General features: G+C 32.6%; 3 protein-coding genes across 5 annotated transcripts; 2 read left to right on the forward strand and 1 right to left on the reverse strand.

Annotated features, from left to right (window-relative positions):
* Positions 1-29: 29 nt before the first annotated feature.
* On the reverse strand, positions 30-3,295 carry LOC100816896 (probable UDP-3-O-acylglucosamine N-acyltransferase 2, mitochondrial). 2 transcript variants are annotated; one of them, XM_006573832.4, is made up of 11 exons: positions 3,105-3,295; positions 2,815-3,016; positions 2,292-2,368; positions 2,020-2,069; positions 1,806-1,870; positions 1,641-1,692; positions 1,496-1,566; positions 1,286-1,352; positions 755-826; positions 610-660; positions 30-164 (listed from the first exon to the last, which is right to left on the reverse strand). In XM_006573832.4, exons 1-11 carry the CDS (start codon positions 3,241-3,243, stop codon positions 159-161), a joined length of 852 nt encoding a protein of 283 aa, XP_006573895.3. In that variant the 5' UTR covers positions 3,244-3,295; the 3' UTR covers positions 30-158. The 2 variants fall into 2 exon arrangements, with proteins under 2 accessions (XP_006573895.3, XP_006573894.3); XM_006573831.3 differs by lacking the exon at positions 30-164 and having other exon boundaries at positions 376-660.
* Positions 3,296-4,643: 1,348 nt separating this feature from the next.
* Positions 4,644-7,530, forward strand: CRK3 (cysteine-rich receptor-like protein kinase). Its single transcript, XM_006573834.3, has 7 exons — positions 4,644-5,651; positions 5,750-5,860; positions 5,937-6,049; positions 6,146-6,356; positions 6,507-6,744; positions 6,836-6,986; positions 7,061-7,530. Exons 1-7 carry the CDS (start codon positions 4,868-4,870, stop codon positions 7,355-7,357), a joined length of 1,905 nt encoding a protein of 634 aa, XP_006573897.1. The 5' UTR covers positions 4,644-4,867; the 3' UTR covers positions 7,358-7,530.
* A 2,612-nt stretch (positions 7,531-10,142) lies between these two features.
* On the forward strand, positions 10,143-14,228 carry CRK4 (cysteine-rich receptor-like protein kinase). Of its 2 annotated transcripts, XM_041017611.1 has the most exons (8): positions 10,143-10,310; positions 10,585-11,277; positions 12,278-12,394; positions 12,516-12,706; positions 12,805-13,015; positions 13,125-13,362; positions 13,481-13,631; positions 13,724-14,228. In XM_041017611.1, the coding sequence occupies exons 2-8, from the start codon at positions 10,824-10,826 to the stop codon at positions 14,021-14,023; spliced, it is 1,662 nt and encodes a 553-aa protein (XP_040873545.1). In that variant the 5' UTR covers positions 10,143-10,310; positions 10,585-10,823; the 3' UTR covers positions 14,024-14,228. The 2 variants fall into 2 exon arrangements, with proteins under 2 accessions (XP_040873545.1, XP_006573896.2); XM_006573833.3 differs by having other exon boundaries at positions 10,143-11,277.

A 14,228-nucleotide genomic window follows, 5' to 3' on the forward strand; every position in this document is an offset into this window, starting at 1 on the left:
AGTACCCACGTAGCCGTAATTCCAACAAACTAGGAAGGTCCAAAATAAGGCACTGACCTAATCTCCTTCATTGGTTTTTTCCCCTCCCCGTCCTTTACTTTCCCTACAACACCTTGAAAGATTCTTGGTTCCACTGTACATGGGACATATCCTTGCTTCTACCCCTGGTGTAAGCAGAAACAAGAACAGGTTTAGTATCTGATGGTTCCTATGAATGTGGAACTAAAACATAGGGGGATAAGGGAGACCATTTGGCTTGGAATTGATGTGGTTTAAGAAAATTTCTTCCATATAGTAGAAGATTTACTCTAGAACGTAGTATGTGTAGGTGTGTTTAATGAAACAAAGAATTCAGTGCTTGTGCCTTTTTAAATCTCTTGTAATATGTATTCATGTAAAGGTGTGTTTAATGAAACAAAGAATTCAGTACTTGTGCTCACTACCTATTGATTTCAGTATTTAAGTTTTCGGTGTTAACCGCTTACAGTTCTCTACCGACAACAATCTATCAGAAATTACTGCACCAAGAGTTCTTCGTGAGACGAGTATTCAGACTCTACTAACTACATATCAAAATATATTTTGCTGACTTCAAGGATCCCTTCTTACCAGAGCCTGGCATCTACTGGCAACTTGTCTCCGCCATTGGTGAATTGAAATCTGCAAAGCAGCAAATGAGGTAATTTATAAATACACCCAATAGGAAATATGCATGTCATATTGTCAACTTAAATAAAGCATGCTAAATCATTACAGCTGGAAAGCCACCATAGTCCCCAGGTTCTTTGATGTCCTTGGTTACACAACTTGCTGCAGCAAGCCGAACCTGCAAAAACTGCGTAATCAGATATTTTCTCCTAAACCCCAAATTCCTAATTTCTCAAAAATAAAAACATTACAGCAGAAACCAAATATATAGTAGTCAAATAGTGTTGATTGATCAATATTTAGTCCAGAAAGCAAAGAATTTCAGGTTGTACTGACAGCATGAAGTTCCAACTTATGCCCCTCGCAGACTACTCAGATTAGAGAACAGGCATATATGACGGGATATAAAACATCAGATTAACCAACTTCAATTGGTGTATTCCCATTGTCTTTCAAGACTTTTTACTCTGTACCACTTTCCAAAACATATCTAGTTGATTGAGAATAGTATTGGTCTCAGAAAAACCACTTGAGTCAACTTATTCATTCACTAATCACTGATCAGTAATCCCAAGCCATCTTCAATGCACTAAGGCTATGAGAGGTTAACTTGTAAGATCAGGAAACAAATACATACCTTTGATATGATGGATACATGATCTCGTATTGCTACCCTTCCTCCCATAGTCACATAATCTCCTATGCTGAACACACCAGAGTACCAAAGATGTAACTCAGTAGAAATTCAAAAGCCTCGTCTAGAAATTTAGTTCAAATACAAATGAATTGAACCAGAAATGTGAAAACCAAAATTCACTATGCAGGAGAAAAATGAATGATGATATACGTTGCTGAACCTGCAATCCCAACTTGTCCACAAAGCAAACAATTCTTCCCAATTACTACATTATGGCCAATCTGCAGAACCAATCAGAACAAACGAACAAATATTTTTCTTTTAATTAATAATTGTGAAAAAGTTAAATGTTAACCTGAACTAAATTATCTATTTTTGAATTGTCCCCAATAACTGTATCTCGCCAGCTGAATAAACAAAGAGTGAGTAAATTAGAAATAAAGCAAGTGAAAAACAAAACTATAAAAAAAATTAATTTTAAAACAAGATTCAGCTTTAAAAAAATGATAAAACCACTAACCTGCCTCTGTCAATGCAGGTGTTAGCACCAATTTCCACATTGTTCCCTATTATTACATTTAACATCTGACAGATTTAAGCAACAAAAGCATTCTTATTATGTCTAGTACAACCTAAGGAAGGTGGGTGCTAAAAAAGGAAAAATCTAGTCTATGAAAAGCACCTGTCAACATTACAGAGTTTAAAAACCATTCACAATAAGACACACAACCAACCTGAGGCTTCTTTATCATATTACCGTCACCATCCACGTAAAATCCAAATCCTGCATGTCATATACATCAATATTATTAGACAAAAACTGTTCTTTCAAAGAACATGTCCAGTGTTAAATAATTTAACATCAGCTATTCAATAATAAGCATCATCTTGTGCAAAACGTTAAACGTCTCTGACTGACAGATATTATAATTGTTTCAGGCAATATAATAATTTGTAAGGTCTGTGCTAGACTATAAAACAAGCAAGGTTAAAAATCCAACTTTACCATCTTGACCAATGCAGACTCCATTGTGGATTACACATGAATCACCTATACAGCAATTACTAAGTGCAACATTATACCTGGAAAAGTATAGTAGTATCAAAACCACATCAGTAGTACAGTACAAATTATTTTGCATCAGACATAACTCAAATAAGTGTTTGGACATAAGCATGCACATGAACCTCTGTAAAGGGACAGAAGATCCTTCCAATTTGAGTTATAAATATATAACCTAAACCCATTAATTCCAAATTACCATGTTGCACGCCTCAGCTTATACCTCTTACCTACCTCAGCATCAATGCATCATATTGGTATTTTTCAAAGTCAGCTTCTTCTACCTTCTATAATAGTAACATATAACACGTGCTTCCAGTGTAGAGTGCAAGCCTACCATGTAATAGCTAACAAAGCATTCAAGTATAAAAGCAATATTTAAGAGGAGTAACCAAGCCAAAATGACACCATTATGAAACAATGATATTGGTGGGAGAAAGTTGCATAACTTTGTTAGGGAGTGTACCCTATGTTTGTTGAATGAGCAATTGTAACAGAAGGGCCAACAATAGTTCCAGAACCTATACGAACATTTGGACCAACAATAGACTCTGAATGAACTACAGCGCCAACCTCTACGAGTGCTGTGGAGTCAATGGAAGCTGACTCGTGGAGAGTGCCACCTCCATTATGCCACTTGTGAAATTTATCAGCAACAGAACCATCCTCTAAGCTTGAAACGCAAGTCAACCGCAAAATGGAATCAACTATCTTAAAAGATGCAAGTATCTAGAATTAAGGGGAATGACGATTCACCTGAAAATGCGGAGAGATGACGAGGAGAAGGGAGAATATAGCGCAAGTTTGCATTTTGATTGAGATTGAAAAAAGGGGCTGAAGAGGAAGAAGCAAAGGCAAGTACCCTCCTTACAGTTACAGCCATAGTCATAGTCATCGGCACTTGGTTCTAGTTGTACACAAGACCAAAAGTAGTCACTGCCTAGATCGGGGCTCCGACCAACTTTGGTCTATATATACGGCAGATCTAATGGGCCACTGCCATTGTCTTGTCTTGGCCCATACATTTTTGGTGTTCGCCCACTTTTTTCAAGACCCCTCTCCACATTCACTCAAAATACTATAAAAACAACATCCCTCTCTAATTAGTAATTACTATATTAAACTTATTTGAAACTAATTCCCCCACTCAATGGAAAAATAAATTTATTTTGATAATAACAAAACACATATTAAAGTATTAAAATATATGCATTTAAAACTTATAATATTATATGTGTAATAACAATAATTAAATAAACTATAGTATTAATTAAAAAATATAAAAGGTTTTAAAAAATTAATATTACTGTTCAATAATATTTTTAGAAGATAAAAATAATCTATTTAAATATAATTCAATCATATCAAATTATATGAGAAAGTATTTAATAAATAATTGAACAAATATTTAATAAATACATCATTAATTAAGAATGCAAAAACTTAGCCACAAAATAAAAAATTTAAAAAAATTGAAATCCAAATTAAATTTAAAGAATAAAAGTATATTTTAAAATACAAAAAATAGTTATATTATTTATTTGTTTCAGTAACTTTTTTTTATTTTATGTTATGAAAGTTATAAAATAATTAATTTTAAGATGCGTTGGGAAGTTAACGGATATTTTTTATAAAATAAATTATATTTTTTAATGAATTGGGATTGGAAGAGAGAGATAAGTGAATAAGCTCTCTATTTTTTTTATAAAAAAAAAAGAATCTTCCTTTAATAATATTAAAATTCTTTTTTTTTAATTTTTATTTTACAAAAATAAGTTACTTATATTTATAACTTTTTATGAAAAGTGTGTAACTCAACTTCTTAAGGATAAAATAAGCTGAAAAATAGATTGACCTAACCTTACAAATTATTAAACTATATAAAGGAAGCTATGTTATAAAAATATGTGGTTTTTCTGGTAATTTTTTAATAATACTACTAGCACGGAAGGAACATAGGAAATAAATTAGAACATTATAGCAGCCAATGATAGTCTTTCCCGGAGAACTATGTTCTGAAACCGATTGCAAATTATTTGTTTTTCCTCCTCTCATCGTCAGTGACATCTCTTACTTATCTGTTATGCTTGGCATTAAATGTTATTTGTTTTGTAAAACCGTCATTATCTGACACATTGGTTGAACCTTATTTTCCGGGTCAAGAAAAAAAATTATTCAGTTTTTTCATTTTGTCAATTCTAAACTCTAGATACTGTTTACTTAACATTTCAAACCCAGAGTACCTTAATTTCCTTGCTTACGTGGTATAATATTCAAACATAACAATTTATACAGTAGGCACAAGCAGAAGTGTTTTCCTGGAATTATAAATTATAATTTGGTTGAAGTCCAACCATGTGCCCTTGCCGTTAGTTATTTGGCTCTGATGAGTTTGAATTAATCAGCATCTTAGCAGCTTCTGGGAAATTGTAACCTCTTTTACTGAGCCGTTAATACTGAAAGAAGAAGTATTGAAATAGGACTGTCAACTTCCAAATCAGAAGGGGGGGGGAGGGGAAATGATTCATTCTCTAATGATTTCAAAACCCATTCAATTGCTCCTTCTTTGCACTTTTGCTTTATTTTCAGACGTTGTATTTGCCGATCCACCGTATAATATTTGTTCCACAAGCATCAGTTATGCAAAAGACAGTTCCTTTGAAAACAATCTAACGAACCTCCTTTCCTCTTTATCCTCCAATGCTTCAATCTCCAAATTCTATAATACTTCTAATGGGATTGGCCCAGATAGAGTTTATGGCCTCTACATGTGCCTCGACTATATTACAAATGAATCTTGCAAGACATGCATCACGACAGCAACAGAGGACATTGTCAAACTCTGTCCTCTAGCCACAGAAGCAGTTGTATGGGAGGAGTTTTGTCTATTACGTTATTCCAACAGCAATTTCATTGGTAGTTTGAATGTCACAGGGAACATTGGCTTAGATAATAAACAGAATCTTTCAGAGCCAGAGAAATTTGAGTCTGCTGTGAATCAGACAATAAGTAATCTTACTAAGGTAGCATCTTTTGGTGTTTCGGCAAACATGTATGCTACTGGAGAAGTCCCCTTTGAAGATGAAACAATATATGCCTTAGTGCAGTGCACCAGAGATTTAATTGCCAGTGATTGTAGTAGGTGCCTGCAAAGTGCCATTGGAGATATACCAGGTTGCTGCTATGCCTCCATTGGGGGTAGAGTTCTGAGCCGTAGCTGTTATTTGAGGTATGAATTTTATGCCTTTTATCATGGTGCAACAGGACCCACGAATTCTACAACTGGCAAAAAAGAAAGCAAAAGTAAGCAGTTCAACTCGCTCTCTAGTTTTAACCAATGGTCTTAAACATATTATAAACCACAATCTTTCAATGATGAATTGGATTGATTGATTCTGCAGATAATTCAAGCAAACTATGGATGATTACAGGAATTATAGTCGTGGTAGGCTTGGTGATAGTATTTGTCATTTTCGGACTGTACCTTGTCGGGATTAAAAGAAAACGGCAGAGTAAGTTGTTCTAAGAAGGTGTGTTTATATTTGTGAATTATTTTCTTCTCCTAACTCGTCTGGTTCTTGTCTTTAGGTAAGAATGGAATAGACAATCATCAAATCAGTCTTGGATCTCTTCGCGTGGCTACCAATAATTTTTCTGATTTGAATAAGCTCGGACAAGGTGGCTTTGGCCCTGTTTACAAGGTATATAGAATTCAAGTTTATGCAAGGTTCATCCCTTCTTTCTTGAATATTTATCACAGGAAAGTTCATACAGATTTTTATTTTTTTTCATGTTAGGGGAAACTTAGAGATGGCCAAGAGGTTGCAATCAAGAGGCTCTCAACTTGCTCTGAACAAGGCTCAGAGGAATTCATAAACGAGGTTCTTCTGATAATGCAACTTCAACACAAAAATCTTGTAAAGCTTCTTGGATTTTGTGTAGATGGAGAAGAGAAGCTTCTTGTGTATGAATTTTTACCCAATGGCAGTCTTGATGTGGTACTCTTCGGTACGTATATTCTTTCACTCCTTCAAGGATGGAGCAACCATTTACATTTCAACAATGATAGAATAGGCTGATTCACTTGATTGTAACATTCATTTTACTATTTGTGGGGTACTGCATATTTACATTTTTATTGATATGGAATATGGATAGATCCAAAACAACGTGAAAGACTAGATTGGACTAAACGCCTGGATATAATAAATGGAATAGCAAGGGGGATACTTTATCTTCATGAAGATTCTCGACTGAAAATAATTCATAGAGACCTAAAAGCAAGTAATGTATTGTTGGACTATGACATGAATCCAAAGATCTCAGACTTTGGAATGGCAAGGATATTTGCAGGAAGTGAAGGTGAAGCTAACACTGCTACAATAGTTGGCACATAGTAAGAAGCACTTTGTTCCTAGCATTAACGTTTCCCCTTTACATATATTCACTTGCTTAACCGTAGTTCTATTCTATTTACCAATCTGCAGTGGTTATATGGCTCCAGAGTATGCAATGGAGGGATTATATTCCATAAAGTCTGATGTTTTTGGGTTTGGTGTACTATTGCTGGAGATAATTACAGGGAAACGTAACGCGGGTTTCTATCACTCTAACAAGACTCCAAGCCTTCTATCATATGTATGTGAATATGTGTCAGCTTCTGAACTTACTAAATGTGTGGTGTGAGTATTAATTCATAAATCACTTTGCAGGCATGGCATCTATGGAATGAAGGAAAGGGGTTGGAACTAATTGATCCCATGTCAGTTGATTCATGCCCCGGAGATGAGTTTTTGAGATACATGCATATTGGATTGCTATGTGTTCAAGAAGATGCATATGATAGGCCAACCATGTCTTCAGTTGTTTTGATGTTGAAGAACGAATCAGCAACGCTAGGCCAACCAGAACGACCACCTTTCTCTCTTGGCAGATTCAATGCTAATGAGCCAGATTGCCAAGACTGCTCACTCAATTTCTTGACTCTGTCAGATATAGTGCCCCAGTGAATGCAACTAAAACCTCCCTCCGGAGCACCAATTTTATGTTCGTTTTTTTTAGGATTTACTTGTAAAATAAGTGTTCATATTTTTATTTATATATAGTTAATGTGGGCACCTAGTTATGCTTAAGAGATAACACTTCTCTACATACATATTTATATATCTTTATACTGGTATTATATTTATTCTTAGGTATTCTCCTTCTAAAGTAATTATGTCCGATTAAATTTAAATACATTTCTCAACAAAAAGATTTAAATTTTGATTTGTGTCTCTTTCACGGAACTCAATCTGATTGGCACTATTTTTTATTTCACACTTATCATTCCAAGTTATTACATTCTTTGTCAAGTTGCAAAATAACATACCATAATGATTGGTTGTAACTTGGTCTATACAAGTTTAATTAACAAAGGAGACAAAATTTGAAAGAGGGGGTGAGGAAAAACAGGTTGTCATTTTTTAAACTTATGAATATCGTGTTAATTTTAACAAGAGAATTGGTCAGACTGTAGAGGTTCTCAAACAAAAATTCCATGATGGATAGCTAGAAAACATAAGCAGGCCAAGCCAGAAGTTCTGTAAATTTTTCCATCACTAAGTATTCAAAAATAAAAAGGATTTTGTTAAAAAAAAAATTAACCAAAGGATTTTGTTAACTGTTAATTAAAGATTCAAAAAATAAAAAGGCTTTATTAAAATATATAATATTTAATGTTATTGATATATTTTCATAATAATATTTAGTAAAAAATATATATTAGTGTATAATCATTACTTTAATGGAAAAATTCCAATACGTCATAAATAACCACACAAGGTGAGATAAGATTTTGTACTATCAGTACTCTTAAGAAAATATGAATTGCATTGGATTGTCATTAAAGTCATCATTTATATTTCACATTGCTAAGAAACTTTGACTGAATGGTTATAAATTATAATAACCGGCTGGCGTAATCAGCTTAGAGACTTATCTCTGCTAGTTTTTTTAAGAATAAACTTAAGGCTCAACGAAATCTAAGGGATTTTTCAATTGATGATTTTATTTCAGTAAATACTCCATCTTTCCTTTTATTCGCCACTAAATGTTGTGACATAAAGATTAAGAAATAGAAATAATATTTTAATTTTATAAAAATTCTTAACTAATTTCTTATTATATCTTTATTAATTATTTTTTCAAATCACACACATTAATTAAGTGTTAAATATAGAATTGAAAAAACATGTAATTATTTGCTGATATTGTAAAATCACAATCAAAATGATAAAAAAAATATATTCTAAAACATCAATCAAAAGATAACTGAGGAAAAGTCATATACATGAAGGTTCAACTTACTTCATGATATCTTTTCGAAAGAAAAAAAAAAAAAAAACTTACTTCTTAATAATCGGATGTAATGTTAGTACGTTGCATTGGTGTAATTAATCATAAAAAAGTATTATTTGAATGTGTAAATAAATGTGAAGAAAAAAGGTTTTGTTAGTTTATATTTAATGATTCGTTGCAAATAATATTTTAAGATATGTGTAGTTCTTTTTAAGATTAATAATATGGATTGACAAAAAAATTTAGTGAGGTTGTGATTACAAATATGAAATATATAAGGATTGAAGTTAATTGATGCAATTTATTAAATATTTATTTCATGTAATATTTAATTTTAATATAGCTTAATTATATATTATATTTAATATACACTGTAATTCATATATCCATATAAGTAAAATAGCCTTGAGGATAAACATTAATGTAATCTTTAATATTTTTTGTTATGCAATTAATTATATTTCTATATAAACAAAAAAAATATTAATCATTTTATTTATGAAATATATATATATATATAATACATAATTAACATCAATAATATTATCAATTATTTTATATATTAAATGTAATATTATTAATTATTCAAACTCCCAACCAGAATGAGTTTAAACAATAAAAGAGTAAAATATATTTTCCGTCCCTTTAAAATTAGCAAAGTTTAATTTGTCTTTCTAAAATAAATTTTCCTATTTTAGTCCCTCTAAATTTAAAATTTACGTTTTTTGTTACTCTAAATTTGAAAGGTATTATTTTTTATTCTTAAAGTATTTTAGACAATATTTTATATAGGGTAAAAATTGATTTAGATATCGCTTAAAATGAAAAACATACCATTCTAAATTAGAGAGACTAAAAATAGATTTAAAAAGAATTAAAATGACTGAAACCAAACTTTAATAATTAGAGAAAAAAAAACATATATTACCCATAGTAAAATGATAATGAAACTTAAACTTATAGTTTATACAAAGTGTTCAATTCTTACTACTAACTTAATCTTAGTGATTTCTTAATTAATTTTTTTAACATATTCATGGACTCTTAGTTTTTGTATATTATAGAATATTAATTTGTATAAATAATTATTTTTTATTATAAATTTTATTGACAATAATTTAAAAATAACTATTAATTTTATTAAATATTTGTTGTTATTTATAAAAGTAAAGTATTGACTGTAACTTAAATTTTTGTGATATGCATGAATAAGACTTTTATTTTTTTATATTATATAATACTGATTTATCCAAATAATTAATTTTTATTTTATATTTTTAGGTAAATAATTTAAAAAAATTAAATAACTAACATTTGTAGGGTGTTAATACTAATAAATATGACACTTATTTTTTATTTTGTATTTTTTATAAATTAAAATATTAATCCACACAATTGATTGTTTTTTTTGTTCAAATAAGATTTCGGTCTCCTACCTTGCTCAATTCTCAATTTTGATCTCTACATTTAATCTAGACTTGGATATTGAAATACTAATGGGTAGATATTAAATGGAGTTGGAGGCGATCGAAGGTCAAGAGATGCCCTGCTCGGCTGTTCTTTAAATCCGAAGCAATCCTTTCTTTCTTAATGATTCAGCCGCCCATTGAGTGAGACTGAAACGTAAGCATGAAATGATATGTAGACTATTATATACTACATACTAGTCATTAGGAATAAGTTTTGCCCCCAATCAGGAGGAAAAATGAAAAACAATACTAGCGTTTACCACTGATTTTATACTCAATTTAAGTACCCTTTCCAATTCCATTATGCAATCAATCCTAACCTGCCGTTAACATGTTTGGGGCAAAAGCTGATCGATGTGATATTGGGGTCATGGTCGCTATGCTTTTGTTCATGATCTTGTCACTAAACGGTGTTGTTTCTGGTGCAGACCCTATTGATACCTATTGTCCCAGTGAATTCCCATTGTACAGCCTCAACAGTTCATTCCATAACAACCTCAAGCTTGTGCTGAGGTTGCTTTCCTCCGACAACGCTTCAAAGGCAGGTTTCTATGACACATCCATAGGACAAGGCCCAGACAAAGTGTACGGACAATCACTTTGCAGAGGGGACATCTCCAACTCCACAGCTTGCAAAGAATGCATTGAGAAAGCAAGCCGAGATATCATGAATAGGTGCAAGAGTGAGAATGCAATGATATGGTATAACCTTTGCCAAGTACGTTACTCCTTTCAGAGCTTTAAGGTCGTGGCTTATACTGGAAAGTATCCGCAGCAGAATAATGAGGAGAAGAAAGTATCGGATCCTATAAGATTTAGGGAATACTTGACATATTTAATGAGCAATCTCTCAGACGAGGCTGCTTTCAATCCTGATAAGAACATGTTTGCAGCTGGGGAAGTTGACTATCCTGGGAACAAGACAATATATGGCTTAGTCCAATGTATTCCAGACTCACAGTGCAGTAGTTGTTTGACTTCTGCCTTCACAGAACTCACTGAATGCTGCTCCGACCTCGAAGCTGGGATTATTCTTGATCGGACTTGCAATATCAGGTTCCAGTTGTCTCAGTTCTTCAATGCTTCATCTGCATATCGCTTGATTTATCCAACTTCCACAGGTAAGTTTTTTTTTTTTTTTATTCTGACAAAAAACCATGTGTGTCCAAGAAATTGTTCAATACTATTCAGCTTCATTGCTTGATTTTAATGCAATTTCAAGAAATTGTTCAACCTCCATTATTATTATTTTTTTTTTTTGGCTAGAGTCCCGTGATTGATTTTTATTCTAAGTTGAATTTTTTTTTAAGAGTTCAGGCTGAATCTTAATATTTTTGGTTACATTCTATTTCTATTTGCTTATTCACGTTTGGTATAGAATAATTTTAAAAATTATGAAATATTTAGTAGTTAAATTTATTTTTGTTTTGTTTTTTGCTTTGATTCTAATATTTTTCTATAAAAAATTGTTAATATCACTGATCATGTGACATATATTTTAGTTAAAAAAATCTTCATAATTCAAGTTACTTAATTCAAATGTACTTATAGGGAACTTCTGAACAGTTAGAGTAATCGCAGCCATTTAAGATAGTAATAGAGAGAATTTTTGTAAAATTGTAATTTTTTTCAAGAGAGAGAAAGTCATATTTTCTTCTAGTGACAATTGAAAAATATTATTATTAGGTGAGATTATATGATCCCCTTACATCGGAAGATATTGTAATACAGTAATATTTTACTGTACCATACGTCATGTGATTTCCTTGGTCAAATTGAGAGAGTTTTCATTTTTCAATATTAATATTCGCAGTGTTAATTTTCTATACTCTCATACTTATTTCATTTGTCCGTCCTGAGTTCTTAAAGAACATGATTTCGTCTTTTATTTCCAACACATATAGAGATATCATATCGAGTTATATGTCGTATATATCAAATAGTCATTAATATATTGAATAATAAGATACAAGTACATTATTGCTATTTAAAAATAAAATAAAATTTATGAGAATCAAAACTAATAAATTTTTTAAAGACTAAAATCAAATTTAATTATATTTGATGGGCGGCATCAGCATGAAAAAGATATATTGACAGAAGGTTTTTTCAATTTACAAGGAGGGAAATGGAAGTCCTGGATGATTGTGTTGATTATGTGTGGATCAGTTTTAGTATTAGCACTTCTTATTGGGTTGGCCACTGCTTGCCTCAGACGAAAGAACGATAGAGAGAGAGGTGAAGTTCTACAGCTGTAATTTTATTAACTATCTCAAAAACTATTTAAGAACTGTCAGCTATTCAATTCTCTTTACTTGGTTTCTATCTGTGCATACCTTCAAAATATAAAATGAAACAGATGAAGAAATAAGTGAACGAACGCTATTACAAGAGTTGTCTACCCCCAAGAGTGTAGCAGTCACAGAAGAAGGTGACTTGATTAGTTCCGATGAACTCTTGTTCATGACTTTAGCTGTCATTAAGGCCGCTACTGATGACTTTTCTGATACAAATAAGCTGGGACAAGGAGGCTTTGGTGCAGTCTACAAGGTTATATAGTATATAATTCACTAAAACTCTTTTTAGCTCGGGTTATGGTTGATATATAAGTCCTCTCATTGTGTTTGATTTTGCAATTTACATTGCAGGGTGTTCTACCAGATGGTAATGAAATAGCAGTTAAAAGATTATCGAGAAAGTCATGGCAAGGCATGGAGGAATTGAAAAATGAGGTCATATTGATTGCCAAACTTCAACACAAGAATTTGGTGAGGCTGTTAGGGTGTGCCTTGGAGGGGGATGAAAAGCTACTCATATATGAATTCATGTCAAACAAAAGCCTTGATCAATTTATCTTTGGTTTGTTATGTTGCTTACTTTTCAATTCATAAGCCTTCCACACTTATCGTCGATTGGTTTTGTTTTACACAAGATGACATTCGACTGACTCTTGTTTTTTATTATAAAGATCCAGAAAAGCGTTCAAAACTTGATTGGAAGACATACCATGGCATTATCAGTGGCATAGCCAGAGGACTACTTTATCTTCACGAGGAGTCTCGCCTTAAAATCATTCACAGAGACTTAAAGCCAAACAATGTGTTGTTAGACCACGAACTGTTGGCCAAAATATCAGATTTTGGTATGGCCAGGATATTTTCTGAGAATCAAAATGCAGCAAACACGAAAAGAGTTGTGGGAACATAGTAAGCCAATTACTTGCACCCATCTTTTATTTTCTGTAATTGTCTTAAATGTTACATTCCAGATTATTTTCCATGAACTGAACTATGAACCCACACGCGATGTTGATGATCAAAATAGTGGATATATGGCTCCAGAGTATGCAATGGAAGGGTTGTTCTCTGTGAAATCTGATGTCTTCAGCTTTGGTGTTATCATGCTTGAAATCATCATCGGGAAAAGAAATAGTGGCTTTTACATGACCGAACTTGCCCCGACACTGCTGGCATATGTAATTTTATTATTCAAACGCTTCAGTAGTAATTTATGTTCTCTCATGGTAGGAAAAAGTATATGTAATAGTGTTGATTCTAACCATGACAGGCATGGAGACTGTGGAATGAAGGAAAAGAATTGGACTTTGTGGATCCAATGCTATTGGAATCATGTGATGCCTCGGAAATTGTAAGGTGTGTGCACATCGGGCTGCTGTGCGTGCAAGAAAATCCGGAACACAGGCCCACCATGTCAAATGTGGTGGTGCTCCTGGGAAGCGAATCAATGGTTCTTCCCCAACCAAGACAACCACCACTTTCTTTGGGTAGGGTGCTTCGTGCCGATCCATCAACAACAACCAATCCTTCAGTGAAAGAGATGATATTTTCTGATATTCTACCGCGATGATTTGCCACTTTTTGTGACAATTTTAGTGCAGGGGTGTTGGGTTCTTGACAGTAGCACAAAAAGTGGGACGTGTTATATAATACGTGATACAGCATACATGTGTAATTCAGATGGAGAAGACTTGGTCTACTTGTGAATTGTGGTGTTAGATTTTCTATTTTATTTTATTGGTGTGTGGGAGGGCCAAAAGGCCCATACTTGTGAA

Source organism: Glycine max, chromosome 1 (assembly GCF_000004515.6).
Source record: "Glycine max cultivar Williams 82 chromosome 1, Glycine_max_v4.0, whole genome shotgun sequence".
NCBI lineage: Eukaryota > Viridiplantae > Streptophyta > Magnoliopsida > Fabales > Fabaceae > Glycine > Glycine max.

Coding starts and splice junctions, on each gene's coding strand:
- LOC100816896 (XM_006573831.3), bottom strand. CDS start 3,243: ATGACTATGACTATGGCTGTAACTGTAAGGAGGGTACTTGCCTTTGCT. Junction 1,353..1,495: donor GGGATTGCAGGTTCAGCAAC/GTATATCATCAT, acceptor TGGTGTGTTCAG/CATAGGAGATTATGTGACTA. Junction 661..754: donor ACTATGGTGGCTTTCCAGCT/GTAATGATTTAG, acceptor GCTGCTTTGCAG/ATTTCAATTCACCAATGGCG.
- CRK3 (XM_006573834.3), top strand. CDS start 4,868: ATGATTCATTCTCTAATGATTTCAAAACCCATTCAATTGCTCCTTCTT. Junction 6,357..6,506: donor TCTTGATGTGGTACTCTTCG/GTACGTATATTC, acceptor GAATATGGATAG/ATCCAAAACAACGTGAAAGA. Junction 6,987..7,060: donor CTCCAAGCCTTCTATCATAT/GTATGTGAATAT, acceptor ATCACTTTGCAG/GCATGGCATCTATGGAATGA.
- CRK4 (XM_006573833.3), top strand. CDS start 10,488: ATGTTTGGGGCAAAAGCTGATCGATGTGATATTGGGGTCATGGTCGCT. Junction 12,707..12,804: donor GCTTTGGTGCAGTCTACAAG/GTTATATAGTAT, acceptor TTTACATTGCAG/GGTGTTCTACCAGATGGTAA. Junction 13,016..13,124: donor CCTTGATCAATTTATCTTTG/GTTTGTTATGTT, acceptor TTTATTATAAAG/ATCCAGAAAAGCGTTCAAAA.